The sequence below is a fragment of the Pipra filicauda genome, unplaced genomic scaffold (assembly GCF_003945595.2).
Source record: "Pipra filicauda isolate LSUMZ 115617 unplaced genomic scaffold, ASM394559v2 scaffold186_size1760508_pilon, whole genome shotgun sequence".
NCBI classification, from domain to species: Eukaryota; Metazoa; Chordata; class Aves; order Passeriformes; family Pipridae; genus Pipra; species Pipra filicauda.
In genome coordinates this window covers 343,105-367,326 of record NW_024104294.1, presented here as the reverse complement: position 1 = coordinate 367,326, position 24,222 = coordinate 343,105, and the positions used below count along the sequence as shown (strand labels likewise).

Below are 24,222 nucleotides of genomic sequence, written 5' to 3'. Positions count from 1 at the left end.
GCACCTTCCTCTTCCACATGTTGCTTTTCACAGGAACATTACCAGGTAAGTTACTGTTATTTTTGGAGACCTACAATAAATCAAAATAGCCAGTTAGTTCAAGCAGCATAGTTCTGTTCCCCTGAAATACACATAATTCCATTTTAACATTAGTGCTTTACAACCACCCCCACACTAAAGAAATAGGATAATTACCCACACTTCACACCTACTCAATTCTTTTCCTTCTGGGGAACACTCAAACTGATTTATAACAGCCTTCTGCTCAGGCCTGTCACCTCTCCAATCAAACACCATGGGTTTGGTATCAACCAAAGCTGAAGCTGAAGTATTGTCAAATTTTACATCTGTTCCATTTCCTTTGTTTTAAACTGTAAAATAAAGTAAGAAAACTCTCAAAAGTAAGAAATGCCTCAAAAGGGAACAAGGCAGGGTTGCACATCATTACCATACTCTCAGACAGGGCAACTTAGGGCAGCTTCTTCCCCACTGGGGAGCCTTTACCACTGTGTTTTGCTGCCATTAAGAAACCTTACTGAGAAAAGTCACTTAACCCATTTCAATGTTAATTATCAGATTTCACCAGCTTAAAGAGTTTAAACATACCATTCTGCTCTCCAGCAACAGAATCTTTTCTGGAAGGATGTCAGCAAAGACAGTAGGAAAAAAAAAAACCACAATAAGCAACACAAGTCAATCTTTATTGAAAACTGAAGTATTAATACATAACAATTCTTGTTACAATAAACGTGCTTTTAAGAATTTAAATCTGAGCTCATCTACTCATTGAATTGCATAAAAAATAAAAAAAGTATGAATTTTCACAATTGAACTGGCTCAGAATGGAATCTCCACTCTTTGTGTTGATGCAATAGTTCAATGCAGGAGTGAGTGATGCCTTAAAACTTATTCTGGAAGACAACATTGACCTAAACTTAAAAAAAAAGTACCAATACAACTGTTCCTAAGACAGTTTTAAAAAAAGTCATAAAAAGGAAACCTGTGTCTATTTCATAACAAACATGGAGAACTATTACTGGGGCCTCTTGTACTTCCATTGCATGCACTCACTTTTTTAAATCTTGGACAGGAGGGCAGCCAATAATAGCATTACAATTAAAAAAAACCCACTAACAAATCCCTTCTACTTAAAACAAATCTGTACAGCAGCCAGCTAAAAAAGCTTTCCCAGTTTGCCTGCTAAGTGCCCAAAAGTCACAACCAGTTTAGAAAAGTCATGTTCACTTTCTTGATGTTTAAACTTCAGAGCCCATAAATTTTACAAATCACAAATGGACCCTTACTACGCATGAAATTCAGATGTTTCAGTGTTATATGCAACCCACACAAGAAAAGGTTTCCTTGTCCCCAGATAAGCACTGTTCCTTTTCCCTCTCTTCAGTCTACAAACCAGCCCTTATTCCCCCTCAGCACCCCTGACAGAGGTGCACAGCCTGCCGAGGCCTCGCTCCTTCGGAGCAGAGCTCAGAACCAACTCGGCTCTTGGCGAGCCCTGATGCACAAACTGCCCTTCCCTGCTGCAGGAGCTCCTGCTAAGCAGCACTGCACCTCCTCACGTCTGAGGGCTCTGCACGACCCTTCGAGCTGACACGATACAGGATTAGAAAGCTGACACTTAGTAATGAGAACAATGTGAATGAGCTGAACTCGCCGCGTCTGTTCCAGCGTTCACAACCGCCGGGACACGGGGCTGGGGCTCCCGCCTGACACCTGCTGGAGAGGCCTGGGCTGACTGGGCCTGTCTGCCATGAACACGGCACAGACCGCACCCGGGCACCACAGCCCAGGCACAGACCACAGCCCCGGCACCACAGGCCAGGCACAGACCGCACCCGGGCACCACAGCCCAGGCACAGACACAGACCACAGCCCGGGCACCACAGGCCAGGCACAGACCGCACCCGGGCACCACAGGCACAGACACAGACCACAGCCCGGGCACCACAGGCCAGGCACAGACCGCACCCGGGCACCACAGGCACAGACACAGACCACAGCCCGGGCACCACAGGCCAGGCACAGACCACAGCCCCGGCACCACAGGCCAGGCACAGACCACAGCCCGGGCACCACAGGCCAGGCACAGCCCCCGCGTCCGTCCTTTCCCTCCAGCTCCAGCTGAAGCATCACTATCGCTCACGATCCTACGATGGAAGGTTTCACACACACGGTAGTTACTACTCCTGGGATGAGTTTAAGCCTACTTAGGTGGTGGTATTGGATTGCTGTGCTCACCTATTCAAGCAAAACCCAAATGAACAAGTGTGTAATACTGTGCTGAAGCACTGGGGAGTGATTCCAAGACAATCCTGACCATCTCTTGCCTTACTACCCAAGGAGCAGTGAAGCCAGAACGCTCCCTGGAGAGCAGTCAATGCTGAGTACCCTGGTATACAGCTCTGCACCATCAGCTATTTTCTGACAACACTAAGACACGGTGGTACTGACAGGTGGTGGTTTGGTTCTGGTTTTTGTTTGTTTGTTTTTTTCAGTGGATGAAGTAATACGAGGAAGAACTTCAACTAAAATAAAGGACTTTTTTTGTCTACCACTGCATCTAAGCATTTAACTTGCATAGTACACTCAAAAAGAAGCTTTCTTGAACAGCATTCCTGCATGTCTCCTAGAAACTTCAAACAGGAGATGGTTACAACAAGCATAAGCAACATCTAATAGTAGGTTCTCTCTTTTCCTTCCTAGTGTTTAGTTAACCACCATGCCACTGACTAGGGCTACATGTTTTTGGTGCCAATTATTAGCCACTTTTATTTTGCTGCTGCTACATTTAAAAGACATTTTCATCAGCTGTTACTGACATAGGGAATACCTCAGTTTTTTAAAAATACTTTATCTGAACTCGACACTTGAAATTTGAATTTTAACCAAAAAAAAAGAAAAATCTTTCTTGGACTTCTCTTTGTTATTGCTGCAAGTTATTTTCAGTTCCAGGTTTATAGTAGTACTTTTTTTTTTTAATTATATAAAGCTGCCATAAAAGTTTTTTTGTGTGTTTTTTTTGTTTTTTTTTGTTTTTTTTTTTAAAGAGAAGCTTGATCTGAAATGTCTCTACTGCACTAGCTCTTTTCACTTGCTGAGGAGCTCTTGTGCAAACACATACTGCGTATTCATTTATAAAGGAATTCTAAATAGGGAATGTTATATAAAAAGCAGGAGAGAATGTTTCGTAAGACCCTCACTGTGTAAACGCCTATTTAATGATGTACAGTTTCCCCTGCTGCAGTTTTATATCCATGCTTTCTACTATTTGCAACAAAATACCATTAAGATAGTTATATATACACATATTCCCCCGTCCCCCTGCACTGTGCTTTTGGTTACTTTTCATAACAACTCCTGGAGACACGCTCCAGCCTCCCAGCAGATCAGAATCGCTCAGAACTGGAAGGTGTAGTACCTTTGGAAAAGGTACAGTTTCTCCCTCCTGGATGAATCCCATAATGCAACTTAGAAAAAAAAGTGCTCAAGTAAGTGAGACTGCCTAAATGTTATGGAATACTATATGGAGACCAATTCCAAGGTGACATTTAGGAATCTGAAGTTAGAGCAAATATACAGGAAGTTATATTCATTTCTCAACTATTTCTCTATTGCAGCATTCATGGAAGTTCTCTCCTATGATTTTCAAAGCTTCAGTTTATGGTGATGAGACGGGAGACAGCAAAGCTTTCAGCTTGGCCTTCCCAGCTCCTCCCCAACACAGCCCTGCTCCAGACCTCAGCTCCTGGTTAAAACCACGCTCAGGACAAGTGCCCTGTGTTAATGCTCATTGTGCTCTGCCACACCTCACTAATCAAAGTTGCACACTACTACATAAATGGAATTGTTAAACAGACTTGAACAAAGCACTACAGATTCAACTAAGTTTGTCTTGGGTAATTTTCTGCTCCATATAAAAAACATATGGAAATCCCTAAGCTGCAGTAAGTGCTCACGAATAAGGTTTTAAGTACTTATTCTAACAACATAGTTATGTTCAAGGCATTAGAAATAAGGGGGCCATCCACTGACAGTGATTCATGCAAAATAAACCTAAACTTTATTAAAAAAAAAAAAGGGGGGGTACAAAATATAGAGAGTGCTTACTGTAAAAAATAAAGTTACTGAAGGCTCTAACCACCAATGGGGTATGAAGGTACACAAGCCTCCCACCAGGGCAGAGTACTGGGATGGCAGCACTAAATCAGCACTGATGCTGCCCCGAAGCAGCTGCCAAATCTGTGCAGGAGCAGAACACCCCAAAACAAAGCGTAACTAGATACACAACTTCAAAAAATTTAATTCTGAATGGAAGTTTACCTAAGGGAACAATACAGCCTGATATACCTCGGTGTAAATACTTAAAAGGGAACAACATTTTATAACCATTTACTGCATAATTTATAGCAGGCAGAATGTATCAAAAAAAGAAAAAAAAAGAAAATTACATCTTTCTGGAATTGTAAGTCAAGCAGGTTTAAGAAAAACCTCGATTTTAATGTGCAATATTCAAATTTAAAAATTTAAAATCTCTCCCATAACAATTTTGGTATACAAATGGGTTCCAAGGCTAGCCCTTTATGCCCACAGCATTTGCTTTGAGGTACTTTAAAAATTGAAGTTGCAAGAAAGAATATCACAAATGACTCACTGCAATGAAATGCTAATCTGCAGTTCAGTCTTATTTTACGTGCTTCCAAGTGCAATTTAGGAAGTAAAAAAAAAATACTAAGAAAACACGTAAAAATGCTGTAACCAACATGTGGCTCCTATTTCAATTACGAATACTTCCAGAAAAAAAAAAAAGAACTGCTTTTTGAAACCTCTGGCAGCCCTACTACAGAGTATCCATAGTCCATACTGCAAGTAGCTAATAAGGAAATTGCGTTAAAATGATTTGTTCCCCTTTAACATACTCATCAGGCACACAAGCTTTCCTCAGAGTAACATGCAGCTGAACTGTTTGCTGCAGAAAGCCCTCGCACTTCTTAAGTTTCCAGAAAGCAAGCTGGATCAGCTGCACATACATTTTCAACTGACTACAACATTCTTTAGGAAAAACAGCACGGATTTCCTCAACTGAGAACTAAAAGAAAGTGTTTTCTATCAATCTGTGTGGCAGTCTCACTTTGACACATCTTGCATCGTATGAAAGATAGTACTGGACAGAAATCTCCCCAGGACATGCAATTCTTTATGCAGGTGATATCACCTCCTGCTATTCCTAAGAGCCAGTTTTGCCTCAAGGAAGTTTGCCTTATTTACTGGCACACACAGCATTACCTCTGTCATTTCATTCTGATCCTAAGAACATCTGTATAACACTGAATTCATATCATGAAAATGAAAAGGTATGAAGTAAACTAATTGTGTGCGGGATTTCTACAGCTTGTCTGACTCATTTTCCAGTCACTCCAATTTAGTAGCTGAATTCGAAAAGAACACATCACTTAAATAAAAATATGCCCCTTTTAAACCGGCAACTCCATCAACCTGAAAAAGGCTGAAGCACTTATCTAATGTATGTTATGGTATTCCAGAAAGAAACTCACTTTCATGATTCTACCTTTTCAGACCCCGCATACATTACAACAGTGCATTAGTGATACAAGTTGTAAAATACTTTTCGGTTCCTTTGGATTTGCATATGATGGTTTTTGCATCAGTCACTGCAGGTAGATTGAGCAAGCTTTGTTTTTGTGTTTTAACATGCATTCAACTAGATATGGATCAGAATAAATTTATACTCCCTTTTTATCGTTATAATTAGCTAAAAAATTGCAAGACAGTCCACAAAACAGGATTTGCTTTAAGACTAACTGCTGGAGTTCCAAGATGTAAGATATGCAGCACTGGAAAATCTTCAGTGATCAGGAATTAGTAGTGTTTAGCCAAGTGTTGAAAGCATTCAGAAGGAAAGTCCTGGTTGGAGGCATGAGGGCTTCAGCACCAACTTTTAAACCTCAATTTCTTGATTGCATATCTCCCATCTTCAAACCTACATTAAGAGGGGGAAAAGAGTGGGAAATACTCTCAATTAGGTGAAACACTCTTTGAGTGTGGCAGAACATTCTGACATTGCATGCACCACACTGATACACACACAACAAATGTTAAGTGCTACATAATGTTACCCCAGCACTTATCCTGTCAACTGACATGGAGAGGCTTCTGCGTTAGAACTGACTACAGGGTTTTCTTTTGGCATGTCCATTCCAGCTTCCTGTCATCACTGACTTTTGTTTGGAGTAGAAGATGCAATATTAAAAAGGTATTTTGTGCTAAATTTCATTACCATCAGTCATGAGTTTACTCCCAGCAAACTCTCACTTTTTACACTCAGGTAATACAATGTCCTCGGCTGAAATACTCTGTGAAACATTTCAGATGTGCAGACTTCTATGCAGCATCACGCAAAATGAGAAATGGCTGCTGCATTTCTAACTCAAAGGGAATAGTCACCTGTCATCACAGAACTCTGTATTTCTAACTGCTGAAATAGAAATCCAGAGCAAGTTAAAACAAAGTTAACTTTTGTCATAAACTAAATGGACTAAAAGTGAAAATTTCAAGTTCAGTTGGTCTGGCAAGTCATTAATTCAAATGAAGCTCCTTTCAACTTATGCTAAAAATAACCAAACAAACCAGAAAGAGAAATATGTATCACAAAAACATTAGGCTTTGTGTCATTTTGACACTGATTACACCCCCAAAGTCCATCCCACTTTATAGCAGATTTCAAAATTAAACTCCTTTTCTTGAAATCCATTATCTAAATTTTGGTTCACACTAAAAACGCTTTTTCCACGCTGACTGCAAGAAGTATGCACTGATACTTACCTGAAACAGAACGAATATATGAAATTATCTCAAGGTTGTTTATTTGTTTCAGCAGCTTGTGAGAAAGATTCACCCTCAGAGCAAGGCAAAACACTTGCCTTGCCTACATATTTAGCCAATCAAAAATAAGACTTCAGTCACACGCATTATTTCATTCAGGAATCACAAGTACTGCTGAATTCAACAATTACCAATGATTCCAAAACACTGAATACATTTAATTCCAGATGTATTTTAAGAAGGCAAACTTGAGACTCATTCTTTCATATTCAACAAACAAGAACCATGAAAATGATTCATGATTTGTGAAGAAACAGACCACTGAAAAAGCCCATCAGTACAAAGTACAGAAGTACAAAGTACAAAGCTGCACTTTGCAAGGAACAGCTAGTAAATAAACAGTAATTTTTGTGTATTCCTAGTCAATTAGGACACTGTAAAAGCATCCCAGACTGCTTTGCTTACCTTCTGGAGACTCTCCCCCAAAGAACCTGCAATGCTGTCATTGGTAAGAAAGATTAAGTGGTTTCAATCTAAATCAGTAACTTACACTGACTGCCAGGATGATCACCACTGCGGGGGCACATAACTATAGGTTGGTGTTCCTGGAGCCCGATACGTGGGCATAGTAACTGGATGAGGGGCTACTGGAGTTGGGGAATGAGTTGTCAACAAAGTACCTAGAATGAAGAGAACAGTTTTCAGTAAGCACACATTCTAGTTGAGAGAAAAAAAAAAAAAAGAAAAAAACTCAAACAAAAAGGGAAGGAGAGAAAAAAAAGATTTAATTTTAAAAACAATTACAGCTTGCTCATCTTTAAAATTACCTCGTTTTGCACTCCAGCCCCAATCTTCCTTCAAACCTTTATGCAAGGGGGTCATTTTAGCCCCATGGATGTTTAATCCAGTGCAACACAGATACCCATTACTCAAAAACAGCTCTAGCAAAAACCCTGCAACGTAAGTATTATTCACTGCAAGACTCTTCCACAGCAGCCTTTAGGTGCTGTAAGAATATCTGATGGCAGAGACAACTTGACTGAAAAACCAGAATAAATTAGTTCTTGTTTGCATTGCAGGTTTTTACAGATTAAGAGGTTTCAGAAACAAGCACTCTAAGAGAGCAGGGTCAACAGACTTACTGTACAGCACTTTGCAGAACCATTAACAAACACCTGGGACCAGCTTGCCCACGAACAAAACTTTAATGTTAGCTCAGTTTGTGATACCTAACTCCTCTATTTTTGAGGTTTCTCAAATTAAATTACACATTTGACACAATAAAAAACAGAATCTTGAAATAAACTCATGGCTCTTGTTTTTTGGATTACTAAATTGAGCATCCTTTGAGTGAATGTGGACGTTTCTTCGTGAGTTAACCACCTACTGAGTAACAAAGCGTGACACCTCCTCAGTAAACACTCACAGATGAGACTGGATTACTGGTGAAACAACATTTTCTCCAAACACTACCAACAGACTGTGCCAATAGGAAGTAGACATCCTTAACCATTGCCCATGACACAGAGGACCAGCAGGTAGTGCAAACACATGAAGTGTTGTACCTGAACAGACAAGGAAGGTCTGTGACTCTACATTTTCCTCAGCCTTAAGAGGCTGCTGCTTTCAACTGGCAGTGAGATATGCACTGGGAGAGGAAGTCAGACTCTTAACACTGGTAAGATGAGAAGCAAAGGATGCAAGAGTAAGTGAAATTCCATACAGATATGAAGAAAAACTACCACCCCATAACACTGACATCTGAAAAGAGGATGCAATACCTCCATCCTTGGAGGTGATCAAAGCATCACTGAACTAGCTGGACTCGCTCTGAAGACACACTGAGTTACACAGTTTCAGGATTGTGCCAAGTACACCTGTGGCATCACGTTTGTGTAACGCAGCCGTGTTGCACCTCGAACTGAAAGCAGAGCCCCACCAAGAAACAACGGGGGTGGCGAGTGCACAAACCTGCTGACATTGCCATAGTCGTCCCAGCCACCATGCCCATGGTCACCCCGTTCCCTCGGGGTGGGGGGATCGGAGCAGGATACATGGTTGCTGGCATTCCATTGGGCTGCACGACTGTGGTGTGGTGAATTACGTGGGGTGGTGCTGCATATAAAGGCTGTGTGTAGTAAGTGCCTTGCTGTTGGAGAAAAAACAGTACACATTAAGTAATTACAGTGTATCTGTTTGGGAAGATAAGTGGTATCTTCTTTCATGAAAGTATCATAAAATAAAAGTATTAGTCTAAAGATGCAATGCATTTACAGAGCAGAAGCCAAAACATTCTTTTTAACTATTTCAACTGTGTTTCACTTGCAAAATTTTTAACATTTTATCCATTTTTAAGGCGTTTAGGGTAACATTCAAGATAGGGACCTTTGTAGAACTCCGATGCTGACTGTACTTTCCACAGTAAGGAGTGATCTGTCATTCATTCTCTTCATTTTGTCTCCTTTCATATATTAATCCATGACAGAACTTTTCTCAATCTTTCACAACTTTTTATTCAGCTGCTCTTAGTTAAAGAACCAAAGATTTTTGACAAATCCAAATACACTAGGCAGACTGGATAAAACTTGTTACGTGGTTATGAATTCCCTTCAACTACTGCTCACATGCCAGGCAGGTTTCCACCATGCAAAGAGGGTCAACTTTCCCCCAAAATATCATGTTTACTGAAGTGTCTTAATCCTGTTTTTTTTTATAGCTTTCAACAGTTTGCTTAGCATGAGACTTGGTAACTCCCTGAATTACCACAGAACTTGTTAAAAAAAATTAATGCAACTTTATGACAATTTTTGATGAAATGAAATCAGGATATTGGTAGTTATAACATCCAGCACACATTTTGAAAACTACTTAATCTAGTGTCTCTTCTTCTACATTATCAGTAAGTGCAAGAGAGAATATAAAACTGCACGCACACTCTGTAAATCACTGTGTTAAGAATTCTTACTGCAGGCAGCTGAAGATTCTCTCCATGCACAAAGAAATGAATGTGATGAAAGGTTACGAGTTCACACAGGTATTACAGGGAACACAAAGCACCACCCAAAGTGACATTTTTTTGGATCTGCCTGTGTACCTGTGCATATGGATTCTGCTGTGGGTAGGCACTTCTGACTGGGTACACAGCAGTCTGGTAGGGATTCGGTGACGAGGAATACGGTGGCACTGCTCCACTGGTGGGTGAACAGGAGACTTTGTACGGGGTACCTGGTGTATAACCTGAAACAAAGGCAAATCTGCATCAAAACCGTGGGAAACACGGGGCAGTGCACGGCTTCCTGAAGTTAGGGCAACAATTCTTTTATTTCCCAATGCCATAATCTTCATGTGAGGACTCAGTAAGCTGGTCTCAATATGCAAGTTTAATCATTCACCTAATACTGGTAACAGTAACTGGAAATAGCCTTTGACTGTGTCAACTAAGCATGAAAAGTTAATTGTATATTTGCACGACTTACTTTTCAAATCTATGACTAGAGGGCAAAAAGTGCATTTTGGTAGTAACGTTATTAAATATTTGGATTGGGCACATTAGGCAGCATCCTTACACAGGAGGACTTGGCACATATTAGTATCACTCAACTCTCAACACTCCCCAAATCGTCCTGGCAAAACACAGTAACACTTGACTAACCTGCAGTCACCTTCTGTAGGAGATGATACAGCATAAGAACAAGAATGTCGAAAGCCCGAATCATCCAAAGAGCTCAAGATGGATTGTCAGAGAACAGAGACACACAGTCTGCAACCTCTATTTCCCCCTACATTTGTTTGTATTTGTTTTCTGGCATTTTCTGAACTGGCTAAAATAAATACGAAAGGCCATACTAGTCTGGGCTATTGTGAAAAGATCTTGGGTCTCATGCAGATCCACCACACCAGAAAACACAACATCCACAGGCACTACTCCCACTGAGTTGGAACTGTACAAACTACTACCAAGGATGAACAGACACTCGGTAATTATAGAAAAAAAAGAGACTATTGGAGTAGAGATTAGGTTGACTTGAAAAACTGTCTAGAATGTGCTGACTTCAACACAGAGAACAGACCTGAAGTCATACAGCAGAGAGAATGCTGGCATTTGTGCTGTCAAAAATCCGTCTGTGCAGACAGCACGATGACAGATGACCTCCATTCTTTTTGCAGAAGTCTGAGTTTCTCTGCAATTTCATTCCACCCTTCAAACTCAAAGCTGTTTAGCTAATAAAGAAATAGGTTTACTTCTTTAATAGAACTTATCACCTTTAAAGAAAGCTACACCACAGCACTCTCTCTGTTGTTTTTAGAGATCTTAAGTATTTCACAAATAGCGCATGCTGAGGAAGTAACTTCCATTAGTATGGGGAACTATTTGTGGTGGAAACCACAGCTACAAAATGCTGAACATGAAGCATCATTACTGAACTACAACTATGTCCTCAGTGAAGGCCACTCTCATTCTAAAAACCCACAGGCAATTTCTTTTTCATTCTTGCAAGGTGGTAATTCTGCACAAGAGGTATTTATTTTTTCTCTCTTATATGGGGCAAAGACCTTAATATGATTATTCAAAACTACAGTCATTTAAGATAGTTACCTGTAAAAAAGTCCCTTTTCTGTACAGCAGTGGCACATTCAAATACTGCTGCATAATATGATTTACAAAAGCTTTGATTCTACAAACAAGCAGTTACATCAGAAAGGTTAAAAAAGGCCATAAAAAAATCCCAGCTGTTAGGACAAAGTACTTCAAGTTATCTTCCTGAATTAAAGGGTCTCTAGATTTTGAACTTTAGTTCACAGCTTAAAGAGTAGCCAAAAATTAAAGCTATTCTTAGTTCTGAAATAAAAGCTTATTTTCCATTCAACAGCAATAAAGACTCTAATAGTACCAGTTTTTTTAAAAATTAAGGACATTCAAAGATGGTATCCAACTTCTATACATCTTAGAACTTTTTCACTTTTGTGTGAAAAAGCAGTATTTTCTGACTTGGAATATATCTCATGCTATATAGCAAAGATTAATCAGTGCAAACTAATATTACAGCATGATTAAGTCTAACATTGAAGTCAAAAATCTGTCCCAGAAACCGTAAATTTCTATTACAACATAACTAACAGAGAGCTAAAAAACAATCAATTGGGGAAAAACATTAGTCTCATGATTTGGTAAATTCATTCCGTGCAGCTTATGTTCATCTTCCTGTGGCAGGATTTGCAAACTGCAACACGCATTAAGTGTGGAAGCACCTTTCAGTTATCTGATCCTGGGGTCAAACCCCACAGCTACTCCTCAGCACAGCTGCAGGGTACATGCAGTGGAGCACAGAAGGCAGAGACACATCACTAAGGTTACTCTAACTGTGCCACTGAATAGCCTGTTTGCAATAATAAAAGCCCACAGAGGGCTCTGGTGCCCAAGCCAAGAGTTAGACCCTGATGGGAACTGCTCTCCTTGAACATCACTCTCAGAAGAGCTCTGAAGCAGTCCAGTGCAAATGCACCCCTAGATATGACACTTGCACAGTGGCCACACTTACCCAAGGGACAGATCTTTCAATTTTTTTTAATTACTAGAACACTGATCCATTTCCTTACCATAAATTCAAAACCAAAGACAAGACAAAGGAGTGAGTCTGCACTCACTGTGCCAAACTGAACAGTGACACAGGTTGTACTAATGGGAATACTGCACAGTTCCAAGGAAAGCTACACACTTTTAACAGGTTCTGCAGGCAAACATTTCATAAGATCTACTCTGCCTTGTCTCAGTAATTGCTGCCACACCCTCAAGAGTCTCCTGGTAGTTAATGAAATGCATCCGTTACAAACACTGAGCTTCAATACCAAGCAGACTTCCACAACATGAGCTCCCCGATTTCCAGCAGTATACCTTCCTATCCCCAAGGGCACTCGGGGACAAATCTGGTTATGTGCCATGTACAGCTGGAAAACTGGCATAATACATGGAAGTGAAAGAGTTCCTGAGGATGGCCTAGATTTACATTAACAAAGCAATGTAAGGAATTCCTTCATGTACAAAATAAGCACAGGGAGAACGCTGTTGTATCAGATCCATGCTCCTGGTTTACATGGAAATGAAATGCTGCCGTTACTGTTTTGTTTCACGGATTGGCACATCCAAATCATGTTCTATTAGTGAAAGCAGGACTACACAAAAATAACTGGAGTGCTTTGTTTCCTGTGTCTGTTCTTCCATCTCCCTTTTCCTAGGCCTCTCACAGTACCCTTCTCTTAACCAACACACATGCAGGTGCAGTTACCTAAAGCCTCTCCTGTGTCCACTGTGGACAAAACACTTTTACTCAGCAACCAGGCTTTCCAGACCATCAGTTTGTGCAAGACAATTTTAAGGGCAGAAAGACACCAGCATGCTGAACTTGGAAAGATATGATTTAAGAAAAGGATGAAAAAGACTAATTTTGAGGACAACAAACAGAAGAAAAAACAAGAATCTGGAAATGACCAGTAAGATGCAAAACAAGCAGAATCACGAAGGAAGCAGTGAAGGGAAATGCAATGTAAGCCTCAAGCATCATCCTGAAATACAGAAACAACAGCTAAAACTTCAGCTGTTCTCTTCTCAGAAGGTGCAAGCACTATGACTTAAGATAAGATTATGTTAATTTTAATTTATCAGATAAGTCCTTATGAGTCATATTCAAATGTAAACTTATCCCACAGTACAAGTGTTACTGTGAGCCCCTGCAGCTTTTCCTCATTCTTTCAACAACTTTCAAACATACCTACCACACATACCTGTTTGGAAGGTAGGATTTGCTCCAGGATACATGTTAGGGGAATAGGCAGGAGCAGCTGCTGCATAGCCCATTGGGAAGCCAGCTGGAAGAAAATATAAGTCAAAGTTACTTTCTTGACTGACTGCACAGTCTACCCAGATTTTAACTGAGGTAAGCAAACAGCCAGCCTTCAATCCCACCTCCTCAACTAAAACACTGGGCTCCCCTTCTCTCAGGCCACCTGAAAGTGAATGCCAGGTGAGAATAGAACTTGTGACACCTCAGCTTTCTCCCTTACATCCCTGTTTCAGTAAATCTCTGTTGGCCAAGGAGCTCTTAAGTTAGCTGGAAAACAAAGTTTTGTGTGATTATCCTACATTCCTTCCCCCCCCAGCATGAGTTTTAAGATTTGATGTACATACAACATTTATCTGAAGGGACTTTTTCACAGAAATAAATCCCTCCAAGTCAGAGTGACTCTGACTCTCCAGACCAGTGATATCTCAAGCAGAAAGTACAAAGCAGCAGTAGTCCAAACTGCTCGTTAAATTTGACAGGGATTTGTTATTACACTTGGTATCTAAAAAGCTCCCCTATTTCAGACACACCCTGACAGTTACCAGTACAGAGAGACTCACAGAGGCACTGGCAAAATGAGAGTTAAGCACTTCTACACCAAACGACCAGGGCTGAACTAACGTGACACACTGGCCTCCAACACAAGGCAAAGAACAGCATTAGCAAAAGCCAGTTACTTGAAAGATATGAAACTTGCTTAGATTTAGTAAGTGAAATTTCTGAATTAATCATAGCTATTAATTTTTCCATGAACTTATTTACATATTCCGAACTGTATAAAACCGAGTAATGACTGTATTTAGAAAGATGGACTTACTACCATATTCTGTTATCAAAGTAAAAAGATTTCTACTTCTCCAGATAAAAGGCAATTACCATTTGCATCTCCACTGTTAGACTTAAAGCTGCTAGTTTTAAACCACTATTTCAGTTTTAAGGGCTTCTATTTCATTATAAATCCCAGAGTCCTCAGCAATTACTCTCAACAATAAGAATTCCTCAGCTCAGGACTATATATGCTAACCTAGTTTTGTAAACACTCTGTAAACATATCAAGTGGCATACACTTGGCACTGCTATTGGGTGGTCAGCATGGATAAGACTAAGAAAAGCATTAGGCTTAAAAATCAAAGTTAAAAATAACATATCCAAGTAGTAACAACAACTTTTCAGAGTGTAAATAGCTCTTCAGTTTTCAAACTCATGAGCTGCCGGTGAAAAGCTTTTGTACAGGTTTGCACCTTCAGGAGGACACTTCCAGCCCTCCTTCCTGTCTGCACAGCTTCAGCTCCACAGTTGAGCCTCTGAGCTGCTCAGGAAACAGTCATTTGTGAAAAATGGAACTACAACAAGCACCAGCTTTAACTTCTACACAGAACTTCCATCTGTATGAGAACATTTGAATATTGATTTTTTGCTGGTGGAAACCTATCCAACAACCTAAAATAGGTCTAGTATAATATAAACTGTTATTAAATATGCAACAGCTTTAGAAACACAGCCTTTCAATAATGCATTCCACCTACTGCTGTGTTCCTTACTTTCTATTACCATGCAATCCATGCAAATGCAATGATGCTGAGTGGAGAATCTGCAGCTTTTAAATCAGGAGAGGCAAAAAAGGGGGACTTACTCATGCAACAGCTTTAAAAAAAAAAACCTAAAATGCAAGTCTACTTTTCCATTTAGAGAATGTGCTTTATGTTTATCCCAAAATCTTAAAAGCCTGAACCAGGCAGCTTAGTAAACTAATGGTGTAACACATTATTGACTAAGCTGAATTTAAGGGTCACAGTTGTGTGAACTGATGAACTGACTCCTGCTAGGGAGAATTTTGAGTAACCAACTTGTAGCATGATATTAAAGGCACTTCTGTAACAATTCTACTTCAATTCCACATATATCAGTTATGCAAACTAACAAATATAAAGCACTTACATAATTCAATACATAGTCTAGTATGTGCAACAGTAGAATAAAAGATTAGAAGTGGTAATGTTTAAACTGCTATTTATGAATCCTCAATAGTATATCTTCCAAAGTAAATTAAGGTATGACTTAGTTTAGTATAAACAAGAGCTTCAATGCAATGTATAAATGGTTATAAGTACAAATGAAACCCTGGTTAATATAAATCTGCATTTAGAAAATGAATAGAGCTAAAAATACAACTTCATATTTAAATAATTCATAATAATCTTTACCTAAAGCAAAAGAAAGTCCTGAAAAAGCAATCTATTATAAATACAGAAATAACTGTCGCATCAATTATATTAATTAGTAAACCTCTGCTGCTTGCCTTATTGTAAAATCACTGCAGCCCTTATAACTCAGTTACAGGGAGTAAAACCATCCTGCAGGACTTATGGTTACACAGCATCAGCTTTACAATTTATTACTGCACCACTCCAGTCACTCAACAGACTTAAAAACATTGCAACACACTTTGTGTTTTCCCCTTATAAATACTGTAGAAATCAAGAAATGTACACTAGTTTGAGGAATCTGAAAAGCAAAAAATAAAATTAAAATGTTTTTGAGACAGTCAGCAATAAGGAGAATTCATTTATGCACCAGTATTTAGAAGGAGGATCACAGAAAAGTAGAACAGGAAAATATGACCACTAGAGCATTACCTAAGCTGAAAAACAAATTTAAGAACAGTAAATACCAGTAGGAAAATATAGTACAGCTACTGAGAATATAAACAGTAACAGCAGAGAGTGATTTCTACCTCCCAACATAGACACCAAATAAATCACAAAAATCCTTTGCTGTAAAAGCTGAAAAAGTTTAACTTTTTACGGAATACAAAATGTGAGCTGAAAGACCCTCCGGCCTCTCCCAGAATGGAAATTCCCTGATCTCACAGATACCAGAAATAAAAAAAGACAGCATCAAGACATGCTGCTTGAAATGTCTCCCAGAGGCACACAGGCTTCTCTCTGGCCTTCCTGGAAAGCTCTGTCCAAATGTAATTTTGCCTCATCCAACTTTTAGACTATGGAGATATCAGAAATGAAACCTGCTTGCACACACATTAGGAGATGTGGGGAAATAAACCCTGGTGAGAAACCTGAAGTCAATGAGAAACAGATAAAGCAAGAAATACATCTGTGTTACAAAACCATTTTTGGTCATTTTCTTGGTCCCATCCTTTATGCTATGCTTTGGACAGTCACAAAACACGAGCATGAACAAGAAGTAGAGGATAGAAAGGTTAACAGTGCCTGTCAAGCAGCAGCAGAAATAGACTGACTCCTCTTCTTGCAGGGTGCAATTATTAGAGCTCCTAAAATAAGCTGCTTTGGAAGAGATACTGAAGTTAGAAATATAACAGAAGAAATAACATCACTCTTGAAATGTCACTTTTTAAATTTAAAGACAACCCCACCCCAATTCCCAAACAGATTTGCATGAAGGCATTCTTTAATGACTATTTCTTCTTGAAAGCAAAGAGCAGTAGAATTTGTTAGAAAACAGAGTTACTTACCTGGATAACCAATTCCTTTGGCATTTGCATAGGGAACCCCAGAAGATCCAGGGCTATACACAGGATTCATGATTTCAGTAACTGAAATAGGAAACAAAGAAAAAGAAAACCAGTATTTACTTAAGTATAGGGAAAACTTGAAATCTCAGCAACTACTGTGGAGCTAGAAATTAGGAAAGTGTACTGGAAGAAAAAGTAACAGAGGAAAAAGCAGCAATTCCACTACTCATCAACACTAAAACCGTAGCCACAAGCAGGAGAGAATCACTGCAGAAATAAAATTTCAAAGCATCCCAAGCCTCAATCAGCTAGAGAATGTCTCAGGAATGAAACATTCCCTGTTGTGGAGCACGCTTTCAAAATATTTCCATCACCCTGAGTTCCCCCTGGTGCACAGATCCACAGCCCACTGCAGGGGTTCACTTGTGTTGGACATCTCCCCTCATTCCATCTATAAGTCACTCTTCATCCATCTACCATCCATCAATCTTGGCCTCTTCCCCTTTTGTTTATGAAGCCTCTTGCCAAGGGAAGGAGACACTTATGGTCTATTCCTACTGGCATTTCAAGCCTGGGATTCCAGTCCTTTACCAGCACTAAATTATCAATCATCAACAGCCCAAGGAAGTGGCAAAAGACTCTGTACATTTAGACAGCCAGCCCACATTTATTTATTTGTTTACTTGCTGCCAAGTTCTTCAGAGCCCATGAGAAGCTGGCAGTTGTGTCCAGTCCTTTCTGAATGACGCATTCATGCACCAAAACGGCACCTACAGCCAACATCACCCACAGGAACAAAACCAACCCCCCAGTTTTAAAAAGAACCTTGTACACAAACACCACAGAAAGTAAAATGGCATTGAAGATGCTTCTCAAGTGGCTCATACAGGACTACTGTTTGCAACTACTTTTCAGGTATTTTAGAAGAAAATCCACGTATTTAAACCTTAGTATCTCCAATCATCTGATTTTCTGTATATATTTAAAGATTAAGCACATCTCAAGGGAGGTTTAGGTTGGATAGTAGAAAAAGGTTCTTCCTCCAGAGGGTGGCTGGACACTGGAACAGGCTCCCCAGGGAAGTGCTCAAGGCACCAAGCCCGACAGCACTGAAGTTTGGACAATGCTCCCAGGCACAGGGTGAGACTCTTGGGGGTATCCTGTGCAGGGCCAGGAGCTGGACTCTGATGATCCTTGTGGGTCCCTTCCAACTCAGCATTTTCTGTGATTCTTCCTGCAAGCACCCAGTTTTCACTACAAACAGCCTCCAGCATCAAGACAGAAAGGCACCCTATGAAACCAAACGTTCTTATTAACTGTTAATAGCTGATACTTCAGTCACTTACTCTTCTACATCTCAAGCTGTCTTACTTAAACTGCGTTAAACTGCTTAACACTCTGTTGGTTTAATAGAATTTTGTAAAAAAAAATTTAGGAAACAAGAAAGTCTAATTCCACATGTGTTACCCTAGTTACAGAACACGTTAAGGCAGGAATTCAAGTGGAATTTATCAATATAGCTGCACTGATAAACCTATGGTGACTCTATAAAGCATAAGTAGTTTGCTTTTTAAAGAAACGCTAAAACCAGCCCTGTGCCAAGAGTTTCAGCAGCACCTAGTACACAACAGAAGAGCCATTTGTGCAAAATTAAGAAATCAAAGTAAGTGCTATCAGTAAGTTTATCATCAGGTTTCACAAAACACTCAAAGTCGATATAAGAGCATTACAAGATTTTACCAGTTTTTTGGATTTCCCCCCACTTTGCATTAATACTAACTTACACAGAATTGCCTTTTCCCCTCCAGATTCATACTTGATTACATATGAAGATAACAGAATCCACTAAGACTGAGTTAAAACCCAAACAACCTGGCATTTACATCGCTTAGTATGAATACAGTTCCCCAGAGCAGCATGTTTCAATCACCTGACCCACATCAAAAATTTCCATTTGACACAAATCTCTTTGGAAATGTCCTACAGCAAACTGTACTTCAAGTCTAAAGTGCCATTTCTCACTGAAGCCCCGTGGAGTTTTAGCAGCATTAACTCTGCTGTGCTATAATCAACAGGTGTATTTTGCTGTAGCATTTTGTTGTAGCAAGGCTGCTCTGTCCTCCCATACTTTCTCCAGTGTACCCCCCTCTCTAGAAAAAGGACTCTCATTTACTTGAGTCTTCTTCAGTCCACTTCAGTCTGTTCCCATTATTTCTCCCTGCATTTTCCTCTCATTTGATGATGTCACATTTTGTGTTTGAACCTAAAGGTTCAAGCTTCACTATGGTTCCAGCATTTCCCAGTTGTGGGGCAAAAGTCTTAATTAAGGAGGTGGATAAACCCTCCCACACAAATGAAACAGCCCTCTCCCACACTGCTGTATCCCCACAAATATGCTACTCCTCCTTGTATTCTCTACAGGAATTAGGAGCAAAGAAGACCCTGTAACCCTCTCAAACCACCCTGAATGGCAATGAGAAGAAAAAGGACTGTCAGCTGGGAAGTCAGAAAGGGGCTTCCGTGAATGTTTAGGTAAAATACATTAAAAAAACCCAACTATTACAAGTATTAGTAGTCAATGACTGCAGAAGAACACAAGGACATTCACTATGGGGGATGACTTAAAGAGAAGTCACACAAAGCTGAAGAGGTATAGAAAATGAATAGAAAAGGTAAGACAAGACTTGATCTCGAAGTACAGATTAAGAGAGAGGAATTCCATTTAAATAAGGGGAAAAAACCTATGGCACTTGCAGCCTCAAGCTGCCTCTTCTGGAAACAATGTCTGCTTCCACTTCAAATGTATCCACACTTCCAACCCCACATGTGTACAAACACACATTAATTCAACTTGGGTTGGACAGACCTTCTGGAAAGGTATTTATTTTCACCCACTGCTGTCACCACTGACAGACAAGTCAGGAGCCACCAGCCTACACCAAGTGCTCACAGTCTTTGTAACTCAGACAAAACATCAGATCGTTCCTCATCAAAACTAATTATTTTCGGGTCTTCTCTGAAGGACCCAACATGTGTAACTGTAATTATACAGCATTACCCAGTGGTTGCAATCATCCCACTCTTACCGTAATTTCACTTGGAAGGGCATCTGTTAGATTGAAATGGGGAACCTCGCAGTCCACTTCCCTGGAACGCTCCAAGTCCACATCAAACACTTGGGAAACCGGTATAAAGCAAACCCAAAGAATCAGGCCTTTCAACTGCTTTGTTGGCAGTCCCTCCAAAGCATTCTCATGTTAATGGATATGCAAATAAGTGTCTACTGTGCATCATCTGTATATAAATTGCACAAAATAAACTGTGAACGAGTTACTCCCTCAGCTGAAATGAAGGCAATCACACTTATTAAAGACGCTCCGATTAAAGACCATGCAAGGATGCTCGGGAAGTGCAAATGCTTCACCTTTCACTCCTGCCAAAGCCAGGCAATTAAACTCAGTTTTGATCAGGCCTGTTAAGTCTCATCTTGGTACAGATACCAGGACAATCATCCTCCTCTTAAATCCACGTTTTGGGAAGCTGAGCACAAAGGCCAACTGCTGCTAATGCTGAAGCTTTAGCACTCCCACTTGGATCTCTTCTGCACACGGCTTTTCCTGCTACATTTGGAACACACACATTTCTAGGAAATTCTGCTTTTAAAAACCGTGTCAGAGAGATTTGCATGCAAACCTCCACAGATCACTGCAAATCCTGCAGGACAAACTGCACGTTCCTGGGTAACAGATGTATTTTCTTACCGCTGATTTTCAACGTTGTGCAGAAACACAGAGAACAAGACTTACTGAATGTCGCTTGGTGCTCACTTTATGACAATTCCATCACAAAACTGGAGAAGAATCTCCAAGTACCTCGCCTAAAGCACACCACTGTGTCCATTAACGCTTTCCTTCTTGGAACTTAAGCAGACTGACACCAAATCATTGCAGTGCCTAACTTCTATCCACCCTGGAACACTTTTAGAATGCCACTTGCTATGAAACTGTACTAACAGCCTAGTTTCCACTTCCAAAGTTAATTACCATCTTAGTAACATTCCACCCATTTGACTTTCAGTCAAAGCTTAATAGAACTAAAATTCATAAGTGTCTGATAGTTTGTAATGTAAAAGAAGTAATTTCCACTGCTAAGTAGCAAAGAAAACAGTTCATGACACTTCAGCTCTTCAAATAACTGACAAAGATTAAAGTCTCAGTTACTTTCTGTTAAAACTTCAGCCACCAAAACAGGCTGTTTAATGCAAATCCGAGGCCAAATAACAGGCACTTCTGTCACAATTAGTTTAAAAAAGGGGGCTTGTATCAGGAGGCATGTAAGGCTTCCTAAAGACCAAGACAAGGCATCCCAGGCTGCACTGACACTTGCAGATAGCTGAATGTCTTCCATGCATCCAAGACCTCAAAAGAGGTCACTGAATTTTACCAGGAAGCAGGTAATCCCATGTTCAGTCCAGGGCACGGGTTCATGGTAGTCCATGGCTGCAGCCAGTTGGAATCAATGCCTACACAGAACTGCCATGCAGCCGGCAAGCAACCCCACCCCCTGTGCTGGGACCCCTCACTAAGTTGGTTGGCAGGAGTGTGGGATCTGTGGGAGTTTTTTTGGATACAGGATTGCTATGTCTGCCATCTACCAGCTTGAGAGAACCAAGACACATCACCAAATGCCCAAGACAGCACTGGCTCCAATGCAAGGAAGGGAGCAGGACTGGACAGTAACAGCACAGACTGAGGGTGCAGAACCACAGCCTGGAAAAGGACAATTCACAACTGCCCAAAGTTCACACATAGAGTAAAATACAGAGCTGCAAACATCATTCCCAGGCAAGTCTCACTCCCCTGCTCGAGTTACAAGATGTTACAAGAATAAGACAGCTGCAATCACCTTCTATGCTTTGTGTGCATGCCTTGTTTTTTCTAAGACTAAAAAGAAGCAGTTTAGACTTTTCAATCCTGTCTAATGAACACAATTCTCATCTGTAAACCTGTCTTACCGGGGGTTTGTTATGGGCGGTTTTGTGTGTAAAGTACACACATATTAACACAACACTACCTGGACCCAATATCAGTAAGGACAGGCACAACACGATTATATGTCAAAGACTCAACAGTTCCATATGTCATTCACAAAAAGAAAACATATACAAAAAATTTAATAGTAAGACCCTGCTTGTGATTGCTGCATTGCTCTACTCTTCAAAAAAACCCAGAACATTACCAAAACCTTTTTTTTTTTTTTTTTAAATCTTCTACCTACGGAAAACATTAAACAAAATGCTTTGCATTTCTCAAAGCCTACAACTTCTGTTGTTGCTATGGCACAAGGGATAGGAATTATCATCTCCAATCCTCCCATCTCCTGTAAAACTTTGAGTTCGTGGATATTCTCATCTCAAGTCCCCAAATCATCAACTCCTCACTGTAAGAACCTTAAAAGTCTACCTACTGCCAAATTTCCTTTCCAGTTTATTCCATATTCCTTTTTGAAATAACGTCACAAGTTCACAACTAAGAGAGAACTTCGAAAAGCCTCTTAACTCCCCCTCCTTTTTAACCTTAAAGTTGAAGTGTGTAATTACCACCCCAAACAGACAGGCTGGAAAGTGTGTGTTGTACGAGCGTGGAGGTTTTATGACACTGACAATTACACATCTTACAGTAAAATCACACCAGAGCAGACAGAGAGTCTGGTCGCATTAGGTAACGCACACACCGCCATCAACATTTAAGAGCAAATGAAGTCCAGCTCTTCTCCCGATCAGAGCTCTGTGCTCCCCTCACCAAACCAGCACTTTTACCTTCCTCAAAGCACCGATTTCACCCTTCGCGCGGTGTTTACTTGGCTCCAAGCGATCTAGGAAAGCACTGCAGGCCCGGTTTGTACCTCTTTCCGTTCTGGCTCACAGCTCTTTGCAGACACACAGGGACTGCACCCGAGCCGCTGCCCCGCTCAGGGGCACAGAGGTGTCGGGCAAGTCGCGCTCCCGGCCCCGCACACACCGACGGCATCGACCGCGAGCCCGGCCGGCGGTGCCCTCATGACGCCACCGCAATTCCACAGAGCTGCCGCCGGGCGCCGTGCGCTGACACCGATCACCGACCAGCGGCACGGCCGCGCTCCGGGCACCACCGACCGCCGCGGGCCCTGCCCGGGGCCGCCTGGCACCTGTTACGGCCGGGCCGCGCCGCGGGGGCCCCGCTGGGCCGAGCGCTGCGGGACGGGCCTGCCGCCAGCGCTGGGCCGGGCTGAGGGAGCGGGGCCCGCCCGGATGGCTGAGGGGCGGCGGCCCCGGTGCCCCCGTTCCTGGCCCCGAGCGCCCCGCACCGCCCGCGGGCCGGGCCGGCTCCGCACTGCCTCCAGAGGCCCCGCTCCCGCACTCACCGCTCGCGGCCCCGGCCCCACTCCCGCACTCACCGCTCCCGGCCCCGCTCCCGCCCTGCCCGTTCCCTCCCCCGGCCCCGCTCACCGTGAGGGCTCCGGGCGGGCGGCGCGGCGGGCGCTGGCTGCGGCCGGGCGTGCGCGTGCGCGTGCGCGTGCCCGGGCGTGCGGACGCGCGTGCGCAGGCGCGGCCGTGCGTGCGCGGTCCCGCGGGGACGGGAGGGGGCGGGGCCGCTCCGCACAAACTGCGCAGCGGCCTCGTGACGTCACTTCCGCGCGCGGTCGGGCGCTCCGTCACATGCGCGTGATAGTCACGTGACCCGCGACCGCCACCACGGCCCCGCCCCCTCGCCCTCACAGGACCGGCTTAGGTCTGGTTTAGGGTTAGGTTTAGGGTTTAGGCTTAGAGGTTCGCCTGGGGGCTGGGAGCTCTGCAGTTCCCACTCTGGATAAAAAAAAATTGACACGGACAAGTAAATAAATAAGCGGAGTCCTGTTCCAGTGTCGCGGGGAGCTTGTTCCTTGTGATCGCTGGGGTTGTCCCGCCCGATATTCCATTAAACCGCTTGTGGGCACGACTCGCTGTCGCTTTTCTGCACACTGGTTTCAGACACACACACGCGATCTAATGGC

The 24,222-nt window shown here is 41.8% G+C and overlaps 1 protein-coding gene across 2 annotated transcripts; it reads right to left on the bottom strand.

Annotated features, from left to right (window-relative positions):
- Positions 1-680: 680 nt before the first annotated feature.
- Positions 681-23,736, bottom strand: FAM168B (family with sequence similarity 168 member B). Of its 2 annotated transcripts, none has more exons than XM_027741232.2 (7): positions 23,678-23,736; positions 17,191-17,271; positions 13,639-13,722; positions 9,953-10,095; positions 8,830-9,007; positions 7,409-7,538; positions 681-6,016 (listed from the first exon to the last, which is right to left on the bottom strand). In XM_027741232.2, exons 2-6 carry the CDS (start codon positions 17,258-17,260, stop codon positions 7,426-7,428), a joined length of 588 nt encoding a protein of 195 aa, XP_027597033.1. In that variant the 5' UTR covers positions 17,261-17,271; positions 23,678-23,736; the 3' UTR covers positions 681-6,016; positions 7,409-7,425. The 2 variants fall into 2 exon arrangements, with proteins under 2 accessions (XP_027597033.1, XP_027597034.1); XM_027741233.2 differs by lacking the exon at positions 23,678-23,736 and adding an exon at positions 23,009-23,211.
- Between the last annotated feature and the right edge of the window lie 486 nt (positions 23,737-24,222).

Bases quoted from the DNA above. Each gene is read 5' to 3' on its own strand.
- FAM168B (XM_027741232.2), bottom strand. From the start codon at position 17,260: ATGAATCCTGTGTATAGCCCTGGATCTTCTGGGGTTCCCTATGCAAAT. The intron at 9,008-9,952 runs GTACACAGGCAG...TTTCTCCAACAG, and splicing joins AGCAGAATCCATATGCACAG to CAAGGCACTTACTACACACA. The intron at 7,539-8,829 runs GTTTGTGCACTC...TCTTCATTCTAG, and splicing joins GACTATGGCAATGTCAGCAG to GTACTTTGTTGACAACTCAT.